The sequence below is a fragment of the Panulirus ornatus genome, chromosome 40 (genome assembly GCF_036320965.1).
Source record: "Panulirus ornatus isolate Po-2019 chromosome 40, ASM3632096v1, whole genome shotgun sequence".
NCBI classification, from domain to species: Eukaryota; Metazoa; Arthropoda; class Malacostraca; order Decapoda; family Palinuridae; genus Panulirus; species Panulirus ornatus.
In genome coordinates, this window is record NC_092263.1 from 15979578 (window position 1) to 15998611 (window position 19034).

The 19034-nt window shown below is 37.9% G+C and overlaps 2 protein-coding genes across 7 annotated transcripts in view; one reads left to right on the plus strand and one right to left on the minus strand.

Moving 5' to 3' along the window:
• Window positions 1-11080, plus strand: part of LOC139761473 (QRFP-like peptide receptor) — a 193032-nt gene extending 181952 nt beyond the window's left edge. For 3 of the 5 annotated variants that reach the window (XM_071685706.1, XM_071685705.1, XM_071685704.1), the window contains exons 8-10: window positions 202-363; window positions 5257-5319; window positions 10353-11080. In XM_071685706.1, the coding sequence (XP_071541807.1) occupies window positions 202-363; window positions 5257-5319; window positions 10353-10410 (283 nt within the window). In that variant the 3' untranslated portion in view covers window positions 10411-11080. The remainder of the gene's footprint in view (window positions 1-201; window positions 364-5256; window positions 5320-10352) is intronic. The other 2 variants (XM_071685707.1, XM_071685709.1) reach the window with 2 other exon arrangements.
• Prim1 (DNA primase small subunit) overlaps window positions 4937-19034 on the minus strand; it is a 37657-nt gene continuing 23559 nt past the window's right edge. Inside the window, exon 9 of one of the 2 annotated variants that reach the window (XM_071685713.1) lies at window positions 4937-5600. In XM_071685713.1, coding sequence (XP_071541814.1) covers window positions 5587-5600 — 14 coding nt within the window. In that variant the 3' untranslated portion in view covers window positions 4937-5586. Of the gene's footprint in view, window positions 5601-12133; window positions 19031-19034 lie in introns of those variants that run through there. The other variant, XM_071685711.1, reaches the window with a different exon arrangement.

Consider the following 19034-nt stretch of genomic DNA (forward strand, 5'->3'; position numbering starts at 1 on the left):
TTGTATATGGCACATTATTTTCATTCTTATTCAGTATTAAGAAACCTTACAAATTAAAATCATAAGGCATCGCCAGTTTCAAAGATAAGCAGTAGTTCCCTTCCGTTAACAAACTTCTAAGCAAACTACGTTTGAAAAATCAGGTATATTAACATTGTATGAATCAGTAACACAAAATATTATCATCCTGCTATTCCCCAGCTGCGTCAACCCCATTGTATATGGCTTCATGTCTAGGAACTTCCGCGAGAGCTCCTGGCAAGTGTTATGTTGCAGGCGAAGGTTGCATCATCCCAGCATGTCACGCCAGATGTCCCTCTCCGTCACCAGGACCTCTATCCTTCGCTACAACACTGACACCAGGTGAGGACCTCCATCCTCCATAATACATCCAGCCTTACACATGACAGCAAGAGAATGGATGTGAGCGAATGTGGCCTTTCTTAATCTGTTCTTGACACTATCATGCTGATGTGGGAAATGGCGATAATGTGTGAAGGTTCTGGGAGCAATTAGGAATGTGTGGAAGGAGAGAACGTTATCTCGGAGCAAAAATAGTAATGTTTTAAGGAATAGTAGTTCCAACAATGTTATATGATTCAAGGCATGGGCTATAGATAGGGTTGTAAGGAGGTGGGTGGATGTGTTGAAAATGAAATGTTTGAGGACACTTTGTGGTGTGAGGTGGTTTGATTAAGTAATGAAAAGGTGAGAGATGTGTGGAAATAAAAAGAGCATGGTTGAGAAAGCAGAAGAGGGTGTTTTGAAATGGTTTGGGCACATGGAGAGAATGAGTGAGGAAAGATTGACCAAGAGGATATATGTGTCGGAGGTGGAGGGAACGAGAAGTGGGAGACCAAACTGGAGGTGGAAAGATGGAGTGAAAAAGATTTTGAGTGATCGGGGCCTGAACATGCAGGAGGGTGAAAGGCGGGCAAGGAATAGAGTGAATTGGATCGATGTGGTATACCGGGGTTGACGTGCTGTCAGTGGATTGAATCAAGGCATGTGAAGCGTCTGGGGTAAACCATGGAAAGCTGTGTAGGTATGTATATTTGCGTGTGTGGACGTATGTATATACATGTGTATGGGGGTGGGTTGGGCCATTTCTTTCGTCTGTTTCCTTGCGCTACCTCGCAAACGCGGGAGACAGCGACAAAAAAAAAAAAAAAATATATATATATATATATATATATATATATATATATATATATATATTATTATTATATTTTTTTTATTATACTCCAATTATACTCCAATTTGGTCTCCCTCTTCTCCTTGTTCCCTCCACCTCCGACACATATATCCTCTTGGTCAATCTTTCCTCACTCATCCTCTCCATATGCCCAAACCACTTCAAAACACCCTCTTCTGCTCTCTCAACCACGCTCTTTTTATTTCCACACATCTCTCTTACCCTTACGTTGCTCACTCGATCAAACCACCTCACACCACACATTGTCCTCAAACATCTCATTTCCAGCACATCCATCCTCCTGCGCACAACTCTATCCATAGCCCACGCCTCGCAACCATACAACATTGCTGGAACCACTATTCCTTCAAACATACCCATTTTTGCTTTCCGAGATAATGTTCTCGACTTCCACACATTCTTCAAGGCCCCCAGGATTTTCGCCCCCTCCCCCACCCTATGATCCACCTACGCTTCCATGGTTCCATCCGCTGCCAGATCCACTCCCAGATATCTAAAACACTTCACTTCCTCCAGTTTTTCTCCATTCAAACTCACCTCCCAATATATATATATATATATATATATATATATATATATATATATATATATATATATAGATATATATATATATATAATTGTGTGTGTGTTTGTTCAGGGATTGAACATGCAAGAGGATGAAAGATTTTCGTGGGACAGCACAAACTGGAGCAATTTTGTATACAGGGGTAACTTGCAGCCAATGGGCTTAACCCGAGTATATGAAGCAGCCAGGGGAAACAAGGAAAGATTTGTGGGCCTTGGTTGTGGATAGTGAGCTGTGGTTTCAATGCATGACAGCTAGAGAATGGATGCAAGCAGATGTGGCCTATCTTCGTTTGTCCCTGGCGCCACCTCACTAATACATATTCGCCATTTCCTGCATTAGCGAGGAAGCATTAAGAACAGAGGACTAAGTAGAATCCTCACTTGGTCCCATTCTCTGTTCCTTCTTTTGGAATTTCTATGAAAGACACCTGGTGTTAACCCAGGATCTTTCTAAAAGCTCCTGTGGCCCATGACTATGCTTCTTCAAGTAGGAAAATGTAGACTCCTTGGAGTGATTAGTTCTTAAATGATACTGTACTCCTCGTGATACAGCCTCATCAAAGGTAACTCCACTTGTGGTGTAACCTCGAGCAAAAACAGTATATTGCGAGAGGCCAGTGGTGCATGTGATCTAATATGTGCATAAAACCACAAGGAAAATGAAACAGGTTAAGTTCCCAAGTGCACTTTCGTGTAATGATCACATCGTCAGAGGAGATACAAGAATGAGAAAGAAGACGTAGAACAGTCAGTGGATGTACAAGGAAGCGATGTAGTTAAGACACAATTGGTAAACAAGCATTACAGGATGGTGCTGTTCGGGTCTGCCATCATGCCTATCAAAATTTTCATTATGTGGATAAGAAAGGGAACTGTTTATAAATTTTTCCTACAATAAAGCTATCTAGTTTGTATAGACCTTCACTAATATTAATGTTACAATTCTTTGTGTATTCAATAATACAAGATCCAACGATATTTTTTGAGGTAAAGTAGTTAATAACTAAATTGGCATTACTCCAGTCAGTATACCTATGTTACTTAAGTCCAACATAAAGATCCTTACCAGTCTGCCCAACATAAAACATATTACAGCTTTTGCAAGGTATTCTGTAAACACAGCCCACAGAATTTTCTGGTGAGTTTATGATTGATATTCTTTATAAAATATTGTTATTGCTGAAGGTTACATTTACATTAAAGGATTTAAGCAACTTGGGAAGTAATGTAAAGTTATCACTAAAAGGGAGAACTAACAGATTCTTATTATCAAGGGGAGATTTGGGTTTAACTCTGTAAAATTATTTCTTTGCCAACTCAAGGGATTTATCAATGAAAGATCTAGGATACTTTAACTTGGATCCAATAGAATATATATTCTCAAACTCATCCTTAGTAAATTCTGGACTGCATATACATAATGCCCTAAGGAACATCCACTGAAACTATGATAATTTAACTCTGCATGTTAAGCTGTGGTTTTATGGAGGTCTGTGGGGTCTGGATGTGGATAGGGAGCTGTGGTTTTGGTGCATTACACGACAGCTAGAGACTGAGTGTGAACTAATGTGACCTTGATTGCACTTTCCCATGTCAGCGAGGTAGCGCCAGAAAACAAAGAATGGCCAATCCACTCATATACACATAAACACCCATACATGCATAAATATACATACATACATATATATATATATATATATATATATATATATATATATATATATATTTCTTTCTTTCATACTTTTCGCCATTTCCCGCAATAGCGAGGTAGCATTAAAAACAGAGGACTGGGCCTTTCAGGGAACATCCTCACCTGACCCCCTTCTCTGTTCCTTCTTTTGGGGGAAAAAAAAAAAAAGACGAGAGGGGAGGATTTCCAGCCCCCCGCTCCCTTCCCTTTTAGTCGCCTTCTACAACACGCAGGGAATGCGTGGGAAGTATTCTTTCTCCCCTATCCCCAGGGATAATATATATATATATATATATATATATCAATGTATATGAATGTAGGTTTGCGGCAGGGGTGTGTGATGTCTCCATGGTTGTTTAATTTGTTTATGGATGGGGTTGTTAGGGAGGTGAATGCAAGAGTTTTGGAAAGAGGGGCAAGTATGAAGTCTGTTGGGGATGAGAGAGCTTGGGAAGTGAGTCAGTTGTTGTTCGCTGATGATACAGCGCTGGTGGCTGATTCATGTGAGAAACTGCAGAAGCTGGTGACTGAGTTTGGTAAAGTGTGTGAAAGAAGAAAGTTAAGAGTAAATGTGAATAAGAGCAAGGTAATTAGGTACAGTAGGGTTGAGGGTCAAGTCAATTGGGAGGTAAGTTTAAATGGAGAAAAACTGGAGGAAGTAAAGTGTTTTAGATATCTGGGAGTGGATCTGGCAGCGGATGGAACCATGGAAGCGGAAGTGGATCATAGGGTGGGGGAGGGGGCGAAAATTCTGGGGGCCTTGAAGAATGTGTGGAAGTCGAGAACATTATCTCGGAAAGCAAAAATGGGTATGTTTGAAGGAATAGTGGTTCCAGCAATGTTGTATGGTTGCGAGGCGTGGGCTATGGATAGAGTTGTGCGCAGGAGGATGGATGTGCTGGAAATGAGATGTTTGAGGACAATGTGTGGTGTGAGGTGGTTTGATCGAGTGAGTAACGTAAGGGTAAGAGAGATGTGTGGAAATAAAAAGAGCGTGGTTGAGAGAGCAGAAGAGGGTGTTTTGAAGTGGTTTGGGCACATGGAGAGGATGAGTGAGGAAAGATTGACCAAGAGGATATATGTGTCGGAGGTGGAGGGAGCAAGGAGAAAAGGGAGACCAAATTGGAGGTGGAAAGATGGAGTGAAAAAGATTTTGTGTGATCGGGGCCTGAACATGCAGGAGGGTGAAAGGAGGGCAAGGAATAGAGTGAATTGGAGCGATGTGGTATACCAGGGTTGACGTGCTGTCAGTGGATTGAATCAAGGCATGTGAAGCGTCTGGGGTAAACCATGGAAAGCTGTGTAGGTATGTGTATTTGCGTGGGTGGACGTGTGTATATGCATGTGTGTGGGGGGGGTTGGGCCATTTCTTTCGTCTGTTTCCTTGCGCTACCTCGCAAACGCGGGAGACAGCGACAAAGTATAAAAAAAAAAAAAAATATCAACATATACACACATACACTTTCACATTTGCTTGCCTCCATCAATTCCTGTTGCTATCCCATCCCACAGGAAACAGCATCACCACCCCCTGCTTCAGCAAGGTAGTGCCAGGAAAACAGAGAGAGAGAGAAGACAAAGAATAATATTCTATTCTAATATGTTGATATGCTTTAAACTACTTAGTCTCCATTATTATACAGTTTATGCTGAGCTTTAACTTTATATTCTTAGGGTCTAATGAAATATGTTTGGTTATGGAAATCTTTAATTGCTTTTTTTTCAATTATGAGCTTAATTACTCTAAGCTTGGTCTGACAAAAATCACCACTTTTCACGCTAGCCGAGTGTGGAACAGTCGAAGTGTAAACTCAAGAGTCATGTACCCTCTTAGCTATGGCAACAAGTAAGTCATATCAACCTTTACATCTGTGTTCCATGTGATAGGCTGAGTGAGCCAGGTTGAGATAATTCCCCAAGAAAGAATGAAGTTAAGTAATCTTACTAATGCAAACACGTTTTCAGAGACTTTGCTGACACCAGTATCACATGAAATTTAATTGGGATTCAGCCACACCATATCTAGGGGACTATTGCTTGAGACACCTGGCCTCCCAGCCATCAGTGTTGTTTCATCAGCCCTAATTTCAGTAGTACTCTCTAGACTCTGATCTCATAACTGCCTGCCTGAAAAAAATTTTAACTTGAATTTAGTAACAATTTAAGGAATACTCACATGTGTATATGTTTCAAGTATGTTTTTGATGGTTATGCCTGTATCCAAACCCTTTCTTCCCTTGATGTTGTATTTCACTGTATGAGAAATAAACATTGCAATGGCTTACTTATGCACTGTATGTATATGCTTCAAAATAAAGCATATTTAATATAAAACAAAACCAGTACATGAAAGACGGATGTACAGTAGATCAAAGGAGCCAAGTATCAGAATAAAATACAGCAAACTGGAGAAAACATAAAAATCTATACATAAAAAAGTAAACACAATGATATATTCCAGCAGGAAGTCAACAATACAATACACTGCACTCCTGAAAGGATGCTGTTTAGCTGGGAAAGGGACCTGTCTTCTGATTTTCGACCAAGGCCAGTGAAAGATCATAGACTTGTATACAAGAGAACTCATTCCTTAAGTAATCACTGTGAGGACATACAAATGAACGAAAAAATATCCCGCTTAATAACATGAAAAATAAATAACAACAGTGACTAAACTCAAAGGATAACATCGCATTGCATGAGAAACACCAGGCTGTAAAACAAAACAGTTGTACCTTTATAGTTCATGGACTATTCAAAGACTCTGTTACTCTTGAAGCGTGGTATTTGTCCTGAAGTTGTGCATTTTAAGGAGACAATATCCCTAAGAGATGGATGGCCCTTTAGCAGCAATAGTGAGCAAATGGACATTGCAAACATACAAATGAATACATTACATGGAAAACAGACCAGACCCCTGATGCAGGGGTGTGTGATGTCTATATGGTTGTTGTGGTTAGGGAGGAAAATCCAAGTTTTGGAAAGAGGGGAGGGGGGAGTATGCAGTCTGTTGGGATGAGAGAGCGTACGAAGTGAATCAACTGTTGTTCGCCAATGGTACAGCACTGGTGGCTGTTTAGAGTAAGAAACTGCAGAAGTTGGTGACCGAGTGTGTATGAGGAGAAGGTTGAGAGTAAATGTGAACAAGGGCAAGGTTATTAGGGTTCAGGAGGGTTAAGGGACAAGTTAGTTGGGATGTGAGTTTGAATGGAGAAAAATTGGAAGCAAAGTCCTTTAGATACCCAATGTAGTGGAATTGGCAGAGACTGGAACCATGGAAGCAAAAGAGAGTCATAGGGTTGGGGAGGAGGCAAAGGTCTGGGAGCGATGAAGACTGTGTAAAGAGAGAATGATATCTCGAAAAGCAAAAATGGGTATGTTGGATGGAATATTAATTCCAACAATATCATATGGTTGCAAGGCATGGGAAATACATATGGTTGTACAGAGGAGGGTGCGTGTTGAGAATGAAATGTTTGAGGACAATATGTGGTGTGAGATGGTTTGATCCAGTAAGTAATGAAAGGGTAAGAGACATGTGTGGTTGAGAAGAGGGTGTGTTGAAATGGTTTGGACAAATGGAACGAATGAGTGAGGAAAGGTTGACAAAGAGGACATACATGTCAGAGGTGTAAGGATGAAGGGAAAAAGATTTTGAGCAATCGGGTAAGTAGGAATAAGTATGTCTCTATATGTATATGAGTGTGTATGCGTCTGTATATGAGTGGATGGGTCTTTCTTCTTCTGTTTCCTGGCGTTCCATCACTGACACCGGAAATGGCACATATGCACACCTATACATTTCAACTTGTACATATATATACATACACAGACATATACATACATACACATGTAAATAATTCATGCTTGCTGCCTTTATTCATTCCCGTCGCCATCCTGCCACACATGAAATGACAACCCCCTTCCCCAGCACGTGCACAAGGTAGTGCTAGGAAAAGACAACAAAGGCCACATTCATTCACACTCAGTCTCTGTCATGTATAATGCACCGAAACCACAGCTCCCTTTCCACATCCAGGCCCCACAGAACTTTCCATGGTTTACCCCAGATGCTTCACATGCCCTGGTTCAATCCATTGACAGCACGTCAACCCCGGTATACCACATCGCCCCAATTCACTCTATTCCTTGCATGCCTTTCACCCTCCTGCATGTCCAGGCCCCGATCGCTCAAAATCTTTTTCACTCCATGCTTCCACCTCCAATTTGGTCTCCCACTTCTCCTCGTTCCCTCCACCTCTGACACATACATCCTGTCAATCTTTCCTCACTCATTCTCTCCATGTGACCATACCATTTCAATACACTCTCTTCTGCTCTCTCACCCACACTCTTTTTATTACCACACATCTCTCTTACCCTTTCATTACTTACTCGATCAAACCACTTCACACCACATTTTGTCCTCAAACATCTCATTTCCAACACATCCACCCTCCTCAGCGCAACCCTATCTATAGCCCACGCCTCGCAACCATACAACATTGTTGCAACCACTATTCCTTCAAACATACCCAGGGATATATATATATCCCTGAGATAGGGGAGAAATACTTCCAACGTATTCCCTGCATGTCGTAAAAGGCGACTGGGGGGGGGGATCCTCCGCTCCCGTTTTTTTTAATTTTCCAAAAGAGGGAACAGAGAAGGGGGCCAAGTGAGGATATTCCCTCTAAGGCTCAGTCCTCTGTTCTTAACACCACCTTGCTAACACGGGAAAAGGCAAAAATGCACGAAAAATATATACATATATATATATATATATATATATATATATATATATATATATATATATATATATATATATATATATATTCATATATGAAGAGGAGAGTAGAAATATTTGAGGACAATGTGTGGCATGAAGTGGTTAGATTGGGTACATAATGATGGGGTAAGGGAAATGGGTGCAGCTGAGAAAGCTGAGGAATATATGCTGAAATGGTTTGGCCATATAAAGAGAATAAGTGAGGAGAGATTGACAAAGAGGGAATAAGGAGAGCAGCAGACCAAACTGGAGATGGAGGAACGGAATGGAAAGGATTTTAAGCAATCACGGCCTGAACATGTAAGAGAGTGAAAGGTATGAAAGGGATAGAATGAACTGGAACCATGTGGTATACTGGGGTCAACATATTGTCGATGAACTAAACCATGGCATGTAAAGTGTCGAGGGTCAACCGTGGAGAGATCTGTGGGGCTTGATTGTGAATATGGAGTTGTGGTTTCGGTACATTACACAAGTTAAAAAACGGACATAAGCAGATGCTGCCATTCTTCATGTGTTCCAGGAGTTTACATGGGAAACGGCAATCAAGTATGAAAAATCATTTGAAATGAAACAAAGATCCTCCGAATATAGTCCTACCACAACATGCTTGGTACTAAATTCTATGTAACAGCACTAGATCCCTCCCAACTAAGCAACTCTATAACTAACTTCCAACCCCCACATAAAAAATAAAAAGCCCACTGCTATCTTGTACTTCAATGACCTCTACTTACAGATCCCACCACCCCTAACATATGTAACACACAAGACTTATACACATTGAAATAACCTGACAAGCATTAGCTAACCGACCTCCCAACTCAATTTTAAACTCCAACTCAGCAGACACAAAACTACACTCTCCAAACAAACTAGTCTCACTCCAGTGCTTATGCCCTAGACATCATCCATCACTATATCACTAAAAACACTATTTCAACATATCCCAAGACCCTTCATGCCCTGGATTATCCCTTCTAGTGTGATATATCTCTAGAGGTAAGGATAAATTATTGGTATTTCAGATGGTACATGCTCTAATAAAGAGATTACAAAATCTATATAACAGCTCTGGTAATAAAATACATAAAAATATTTCAAGCAGGACAGGGGATTCATACAAAGTTTCAAACAGATAATGAAAAAACAATCAGGACAGTAAAGATAAGTGAACGTTATCCATGTATTGGTGTAAAAGTTTTCATACCCAGGAACTTCTAGAGAAAATACTTGAACAAATCTTAAATCAACACGGTATAAATGATCAGTCAGGATCATAGAATACCAACAGTAAAACTTAACGTACCAGTATGTCTATGAATTCACATGGGTCAAACCACTTTTAAATTCACAAATGTGATGATCCTAACACTGACAAGGACTTTTAATTTCAAAAAGACTAAAATTTGGCTCTAACAGGAATTATAGCAAGAAACATGAAAAGACAAATATTTTTTCACCAAAATGGAGAACATATGGAATAAGCTAAACAGAGTTAAAGGAAAGGCAGGCAGAATTAGAAAATTCATAAATTTAAGATGTGATGTTAAGAAGTGCAGGCCAAAGTATCATGCTTCACTCTCATATGCAAAGGAGATAGGTTACAACACACACACACAAAAAAAATCAAAATACCATGTACAGAACATGGCGTGTGTATTAAGTGACTAGAACACTGAGTAAATACTGCAAACATAAGAATATAAAGGAAACAGACAAAGACTGGAAGAGAATAGTAGGCTAAATCTCCACTGGCCAAAAAAACACGACACCAATTTTTAGTTTTCACTTATTACCATCATAGTATTCAATGTTCTTGTTAATCATGTAACCATCCTTAGAATCTAGAATCATGCCTGAAAACTTGGAACTCTGGTTCTTTTTCTCCAGTGGATACAAACCAAGTCAGTATAACCCTTCTCACAGGATTGATAATACTTGCTGAACCGGAGGGGAACTCATTCTGAGGCTAGGCAGTCTTCCACAGGGACTACAAACCGTAACATATTAATGGCTGGTATGATTTGTTGATCATTTCCTTAATGAATACTTAAACATTACTAAAATTTTTCTTTCTTCTCTTCCAGCGTGAGTCGTAGTGTCACTACAGAAGGATCTTTAATGATTAAAACAACACCCTCTTAGTCCCTACCCCTCAACATATTCACCGAGATGTTTGCAATACACTAATGTGTTGTCACACCCACAAACCATGTCTTGCTGCATAATACAACCTGATGTGAATGCAAGACATGCATAATGCTGTGTATTACAAGAAAATGATGTGCAAATTTCAAGTCTTGTAATGTGATAACTTTACATGATACGCCAGAACAACTGTAACATACACTATGCTGTTATAATAATTATAAACACTAACACCACCAGGACTTACATAATAGAGCACTGTACATGCAAGGCAAACACTGTTGTAGTAATTTCTACAACAGCCAAATCAAAGAGTTTTTATATCTACTACATGTACTCTTGTGTATTCAGCAATGAGAAAAGCAACATTAGCAGCATTGCAGCTAAATACAGATCAGCATACATAGAACTAAATTACATCTATTTACCATCAAAGTTTCTTTAACTTGCCTCTTTACTTCAGAAACTAGAGATATGTTTAGTAGCCATAGAATGTTAATTTGATCCTTCCTTCAGCTTACCTTAAGAGGAGATGCAAGAGAACAAGCTTCTGTCTAAACCACAAAACAGCTGCACAACCAAAGAACAGAAGCCCAAAAACAATATAAATAAACCATTAATTAGAAAATCCCTCAAGACATTGTACTTTAAGCATGAGAATCAATAAACACTAGTGTCCAAGCAATAAATCCATGGTAAAACAAGCCTTAAATTCCAAAATATACATCCCATGCAAGGAAGAACTACTAGCAAATTACTGCCTGTCTGTTTACTGGCAGATTTAGATCATTCACATCACACATATACCCTAGCAAATTACTGCCTGTCTGTTTACTGGCAGATTTAGATCATTCACATCACACATATACCACATCTCTGCCATTTGGCATACTGAATCAGAAAAGTATGATATTTATAATCTGACAGAACTTTGTCACATCCCAATCATGTGACAACCATTATGATGTATCTCAATAAGAAGATAAGCATTGTGCTTTGTCTTACCCATCAGACGGTTACTATTCTGTGCCTCTCATGTGGCAACCATTGTCTCAGCCATAAGATAATTACTATGCTTTTTCAACTACAAAACAGTTACAGTTGTAACTTAGTACATGAGTGCCATCTAAGATAGCCTTTATTGTCTTCAACCATTTAAATACTATTCTCAAACCACCCAAAAACAATGTGTTCTCTCAAACACTTGGCAGATACAGTGTTATCAAACACAAAAAGCCATTTGGCTGTGACAGCCACAAAGTAGTCATTGTGCTATATGTCAAACATAAGACAGCCTTCATGTTCTTTCAACCACAATATTGTGATCATGTCACGGTACAACCAAAAAGCATCAGGTGTGTTGTACTCAAAATATCCAGTGTGTTAAGACTATTACAAGACACCCATTGTGCTATAAACCACATAAGCCATCATACTGTCAATACTAATAAGCAATTTGTTGCAGATCAAGCACAAGATAGCATTTGCCTTATCGACCAAGGAAAATTCATCAACTGTCTATATCAGATATGAAGCAGCTGGGAAAATCCACAGAATGGTCTATGGGACCTGGTTGTGGACAGGGAGCTGTAGTTTGATGCATTACAATTGACAGCTAGAAAAAAGATGTGGGCCAATGAGGTGTCTTTGTCTGTTCCTGGCATTACATCACTAACACAGGACACAGTGTACAAGTATGAAAGAAAGAAAAACATTATCATTACAAAGCATATTTTTATGTCAGCTATAGGGCAACCAAAAAACCCTACATTGTTTAAACCAAATTATCACGTATAAAGATGTTTGTTTTACTTTAACCACAATACTAATGTGCAGTAACAGCAAACATAACCATGCTACAAATCACATAAAATTAAGTGCTCAGAACAATCGGTGCAAAACAAAAATACTTTCAACACAATCCCACTTCAATATGCTTGATACTCAGTTCTTTGCAACAGCCCTAGACACTATCCATCTTAGCCATTCCTTAACCAACCACCAACCAGCAAACAAATAAAATATCCCTGCTTAACAAAGAATAAGTCAGTATATGTGATGTCAAGGAAGCCTGTACCAGATCTGTACCAGATCTGTACCCTGAAGTCATGCATAATTTTCAAAGCTGTCACCCTCATAACATATATCACAGATGAAAACTCTTAGTATCTGTATTCATTTGTGATAAAAAAAATCCTATAATATCAAATATCTCAATAAATATGCCTGAAAATATCTCTGACATACTTCAAACATCTGAAAATGATGTACCATGAATTAAAGGGTGAGTAGCACAAAAAATATCCAAGTTGAATTGTATGTACATCATTATATTCAGCAAATTATGTTCATGTTCTAGTTAATCATAAGTAAAAATCAATAATACAATCTTTCCAGAAAATCTGAGAATATCTCGCATATAGACTACCTTGAAAATAAAGACTGCTACAGTGAAAGGGTTAACAAGTTGTATAATAATATGTCCTAAATCAATCTTATCTTCAATGATAGTTTTTGTCAAAAACAACTAATACTTCATACTGCTTAGAAAAGTGATTGGCTGACTTTAGCAACATTAGCATTCAACACAACTTACAACAGAGACAACTGAGTCCAATTCCGGTTAAATTTCAAATATGAAAAGTATATGGTAAATCAAAAATATTGCAATTGTCACAAGTACAGTTACATACATGGCAGTATTTATGGTGTCAACTACTTCATCAACACAGGAAGACACTGAAAAACATGAAAAATTTAGCATTTACATTTGGAAACATGGCCCATATACATAAGAGTGTATGTAGTCTTAGGATTATCTTTAACACCTGAAGAAGCTGTTTGAAATTTTTGGTTAGAAGTAATACGTATATTTATGTTGACAGCCATAATGACCCTAATAGCTGACAGCCCTAAAGCCTAATTAACAAGATCACAGTGAAAAGTTCTTCAAGATTAATCAAGGTTTACCATCTTCAGAAAATGGTCCAATAAAACAGAAAATTTATAGTACTTGGACTTTGCAGTACATACTTCATTAAAAAGTTAGAGGTTAAATAGTGGGAGGCAAATAACAGAACAACTAGGAACAATCATGCATTACTGATAAAAGAAACAAAACTGTGTGAGTGACATGAGAACCTGTATGTACCTGATCCACATGTAAATGGTAACAGAGTAAAAGATAACAATGGATGAAGAAACAGGGGCTCTGTCTTTAAAAAAAAAAAAAAAATTTCTACCTATCTATCTATGCAGCTATATCTCTGACGCACGTTCCCAAATGGAACTCCCTCAAGCAAGTGGCCATGGCAATTATTTTTTTTTTTTTTTTATTATACTTTGTCGCTGTGTCCCGCATTTGCGAGGTAGCGCAAAGAAACAGATGAAAGAAATGGCCATGGCAATAATCACTATAATTAGTGAATGCCATTCAAATTATCAGGTAACAATATTTTCTAATTTCATGCCTCATTTCCACTGAGCCCAACAGTATTACTTTTCAGCAACACAATACATTAAACACTCTTTCCAAAGTTCTGACAATGAATGAAAATGTACATTAATCCCTATGTGAGCTATACTATGTATTACTTGGTACCTTCAAAAAAAGTTTTCTATATTACTGTAACAAAATACATATGTAATGCAAATAACCTTGTTTCAGATTCATGTATGATACATCCCTACCATCCCTTTCACAAACATATTAAACTTGCCAGGATTTCACTCTGAAATTTATTTCACTTATCCTTCAATAACCAATTTCACTTATCCTTCAATAACCATTCTTATCAAAAGGAAAATGCAACTTATACAAACTAGAGTGGCAAAACCACTGGCATGCAAATACAGGGTTAAATTGTGATTATAATACTGAAGACTGGAGCTTATAGTTAAATGTAATAATAGAGTAGCTATCAATTTAATACAAGTTACAAAATACTAAAACTGAATCACATGATTTAGAAATTAGGATATTTATCAATGAGTGAGGAAAGACTGACAAAGAGGATATAAGTGTCAGAGGTGTAGGGAACGAGGAGAAGTGGGAGACCAAATTGGAGGTAGAAGGATGGAGTAAAAAAGATTTTGAGCGATCAGGGCCTGAACATACAAGAGGGTGAAAGATGTGCAAGGAACACAGTGAATTGGAACAATGTGGTATACCAGGGTTGACGTTCTGTCAATGGATTGAACCAAGGCATGTGAAGCATCTGGGGTAAACCATGGAAAGTTTTGTGGGGCCTGGATGTGGAGAGGCAGCTGTGGTTTCGGTGCATTACACATGACTGCTAGAGACTGGGTGTGAACAAATGTGGCCTTTGTTGTCTTTTCTAAGCACTACCTCACGCGCAGGGGGGTGTTGCTTTTTTTTTTTTTTCATATGCAGTGGGGTGGCAATGGGAATGGATGAAGGCAGCAATGAATATGCACATGCGTATTTATGTATATGTCTGTGTATGTATATGTATGTACACACTGAAATGGATAGGTATGTATACGTGTGTGTGCAGATGTTTATGTACATACATGTGCATGTGGGTGGGTTAGGCTATTCTTTAGTCTGTTTCCTTGTGCTACCTCACTAATGCAGGAGACAGTGTCTAAGTATAATAAATAAATAAATCAATGTCCCTACAATTTTCATACAAAAACATACATAACTCCTTAAATTTCTTATTAATATGTATTCTACCAACATATGTGTATCATAAAATCATTCCAGATTCTTAGCTGCACTGCAAAAGCAAATTAATAATTTATTGATAACTATCAATATTTGAATAATGGTGCACATTATGTTATTTCTGATCTTTGCTAAATTTTTCTTCTCTATGGATAAATCAAAGTCAAGTTTATAAAGTCATTTTCCTATCACAAAATAACACTCATTGGCCACTTCCACTATTTGATCTAACAGCCTACTTTCAAGTCTAAAATAATTTGAACTGCAAGAGGGTTACACGCACCCTAACTCAAGCCACAGGCCAGCCTGTCCCTCAATCTTGTTTGTCTTATATCTGAATCTTTGTCATATTCCACTTATGTTTCAAACCAGGTCCCCTAATCTCTAACTGTCAAGGTACCTTTAGAATCACTGTTCTTTTCCATGTATGGTAATTTATCAAAGCTGATAATGTATTTGAACATGCATACACTATCAATCTATCCAATGATTATGTCATATCTTAAGAGTCATCAGTTTAGGAAAAGCTAAATCTTGTTCAAAATCACTCTAATGACATTCACCTGTGGTGTAACCGAAACACATTACTGTGATCAACTCTGCAACTTATATTAAGCCTCAAAAATATATACAAAAGTCTGCTTTAGTCAATCATTTTAAAAACAATTCTTATAAAAAGATTCTATTACTAAGTTTTCTTTCAAATCCATAACTTAATAACAGATATCAGCTGGAATACCCCAGGATGTTACATACATCATCTCAACCAAATCAGGAAAGCCACATTTGTCAGTAATTACCTATGAATCAAAGGTATATTTCCAATATTCCCTTCATAGTTTGTTGTGACAAAGCAGTAAACTTTATCCTTGCCTTTTGCTACTACTTCTGTTTATTTCCTCAATGAAAATCATTTACCTCAAAGCCAAGACACAATTACAAAATTTTCTGAATAAAATAAATATTGTGTAACAAAGATGTATCATGATACAGTATCATGACAAATGATTACCAACTCTCTTGGCTGATAAACAAGCATTGAAAATCAGCTTTATATTATGTTATTTCCATCTTTCACTGCTAGATGTTTCCAGTTTTGGAGATGACTGGGTGCTCTTCAGATCATAAACAATTTAGTATGCTACAGACCATACAGTGTGCCACTGCACAAACAATATTTTACAGTTTTTCAGTGTCATAAAATGAAAAAATATTACATTTACACATAATTCTTATTCATGGTTTTTAAGATGGGCTGAAGCTGAAGAACTTGTAGATATCTGATCCATACTACTGCATAACAATTACAACATGCAATATCTTTAGCTACATGCCCACAGAAACTGCATTCTATATGTACAATTGTCCAAAATAAGAGTTTTTGTCCTCTAAAAAGGAGAAAAATATTTTGCTTACCATGGCAACTAATTCTGAGTTAAGTACCAATATTTGAAATATACTTAAATCATTTTCCAGTGTTATTGCATCTACTTGCATTATATAACAATTTTAAAAGAATTCTGTCATTACGCTCTCCTATTCTAATATCTGATACAGCTATCAATTAGAACAGTCAAATGTATCAGATTACCTAACATTCTTTGATAATGAAAAAAGATTCATCTAGATCAGGGCCAATGTGCACTATTATACATTATACGTAAAGAATGAATGTATGCAAATGAGTCCAGTACTGTTCATTTGTTCCTAACACTACTTTATCAGTCCAGTACTGTTCATTTGTTCCTAACACTATAAAGGCAAGAAAAGCAGTTAGGTAGAAAAAAAAATATCATGGAATATATAGTATATTTGTTCCTTATGATATCTCACTAAAGCAGGAAAAACAATTAAGTATAAAAACATATCTTCTTTTATACACAACTGCTCCTCCCATCTCAGGAACAAATATCCACTCCCTAGTTGTCTTGTATGATTTATACAACATTACACAAACATGAAATGCAAATATAAAATAAATACAAATAAATAAAAAGAAATGCATACAAAGATAACAATAATGCAGAGCACATCCTAAAAGAAAAATTAGCACTGCACTTTTCAAAAACAATGGAGTAGCTAGGAGTTATGGTAATTCTGATATATGTGAAGAAATAATGACAAAAATCATTTATATTCCATATAATATGAAACAATTGTAAATCCTATTTTCCTTGCAAGTAAAGTGAGGGTTTCCCTATTAGCATAGCAGGACTATATTTCAGTAATGTAACCCAACAGCTAGAAGCTGGGAGACCTATAACATTATAAAGTTTGGAAGAAGCTTAAAAATGGAATTATAGCAGAACAATTTACAGATTAAGTAGCATGATTCAGTTCCACATGAAACATGAATTCAAAATCAATCTGTGATCTAATCATGCTGATTCAGGATTTGTGTAATTAAGTATCCTTCCCATGCTGAATCTTATTTTCCTAATTGTTCATTGTTTCCTACTTTAGTAATGTAGCATAAGGAACAAACCAAATTAGCTCTCTCTCTCTCTCTCTCTCTCTCTCTCTCTCTCTCTCTCTCTCTCTCTCTCTCTCTCTCTCTCTCTCTCATGCACAATGCACCAAAATAAGATCCCCCATCTACAGCCAAGCCCTAAAGACCATTCTGTGGCTCCCCTGGCCACAAGTCTAGGTGCAACCCACTGACAGCAAGTCACCCCCCATTATACCACATCACTTCAAACTGTTCTATCCCATGCACACCTCTCACCCTCCTGAATATTCAGGCCCAGATAACTCTGAGTCTCTTTCACACCAACCTTTTACCTCATTCCTGGTCTCACCCTTCCCCTCGCTCCTTCCATGTCCAATACATGTATCTTCTTAGTCTCTCTTCACTCATCCTCTCCATATGTCCAAACCACTTTAATGCATCCTGATTAGCTCTCCCTGTCATACTCTATTTCATACCACATAAATTTCTTATGCTGCCATTCTTACTGAATCAACCCTCCTCATACCACATACTGTCCTTAGGCATTTCATTTCAAACACATCCACCCTTTCCAATTCCTTTGCATTCAGGACCAGAGGGGCTCCATGGTGTAGTGGTTACCATTACTGACCATAAGTCAAGTCAGGCCCACCCAAGGGTGGGCCTGAATGAGTTAAATCTTGGACATAGCAGTCAACACACACCCAGCCCAGGTGTCCATCCTCCCCTCAGGCCTTATTAATCAATTGGTACCTAATTCAAGCATGGGTGTGTGCATGTATGTATAAACAGAGAGTAAAGACATTACATTTACACAAAGTTAAGAGACAGGGTAACACGAGTGTGAAACTCTCTCCCCATAATGCACAAATAGTAATCACATAACCATACAACACTGTTGGCGCAACTACACCATCTAACAAACCCATCTTTGCCCTCAATGACAGACCACTCCTTAATGCACCTAGAACCTTTACACCTTTCCCCCACCCAACAATTCACCAGCCCCCATTATTCCATTCACTACCATGTCTAAACCCATTCAAAGCACCCTGTTTTGCCCCTCTGGTAAACCTAGTACACTAAAAGCACATGAAATTTTCTAATATTTACCTTCTATCATATCTATCTGTTATCTTTAATTCCATTTCCTTAGGTTGAGCGAAGTACATGCTAGCAACTTTTGAAGGAATTAACTCTGAGGACCTTGGGTTCCCAATCCTGAAGATTAGATGCTCAAATTTCTAAGGAAAACTTGCTATCATCCTACCCTTATTTGTAACAAGTGTAAGAGTAGTAGTAAGTGATACATATTAAACTTAGAATCCCTGCAATAGCTAAAATACAACTAGCTCTGTAAACTATATCTGAGTTGGAGCATTCACATTCAAATTCATCCTCCTTGAAAGACTTCTATTCTCTTCCAGATGGACAAACTGTCTCCACTGACCCATGATGCTAAAAATCCATCTTCAGATCTGA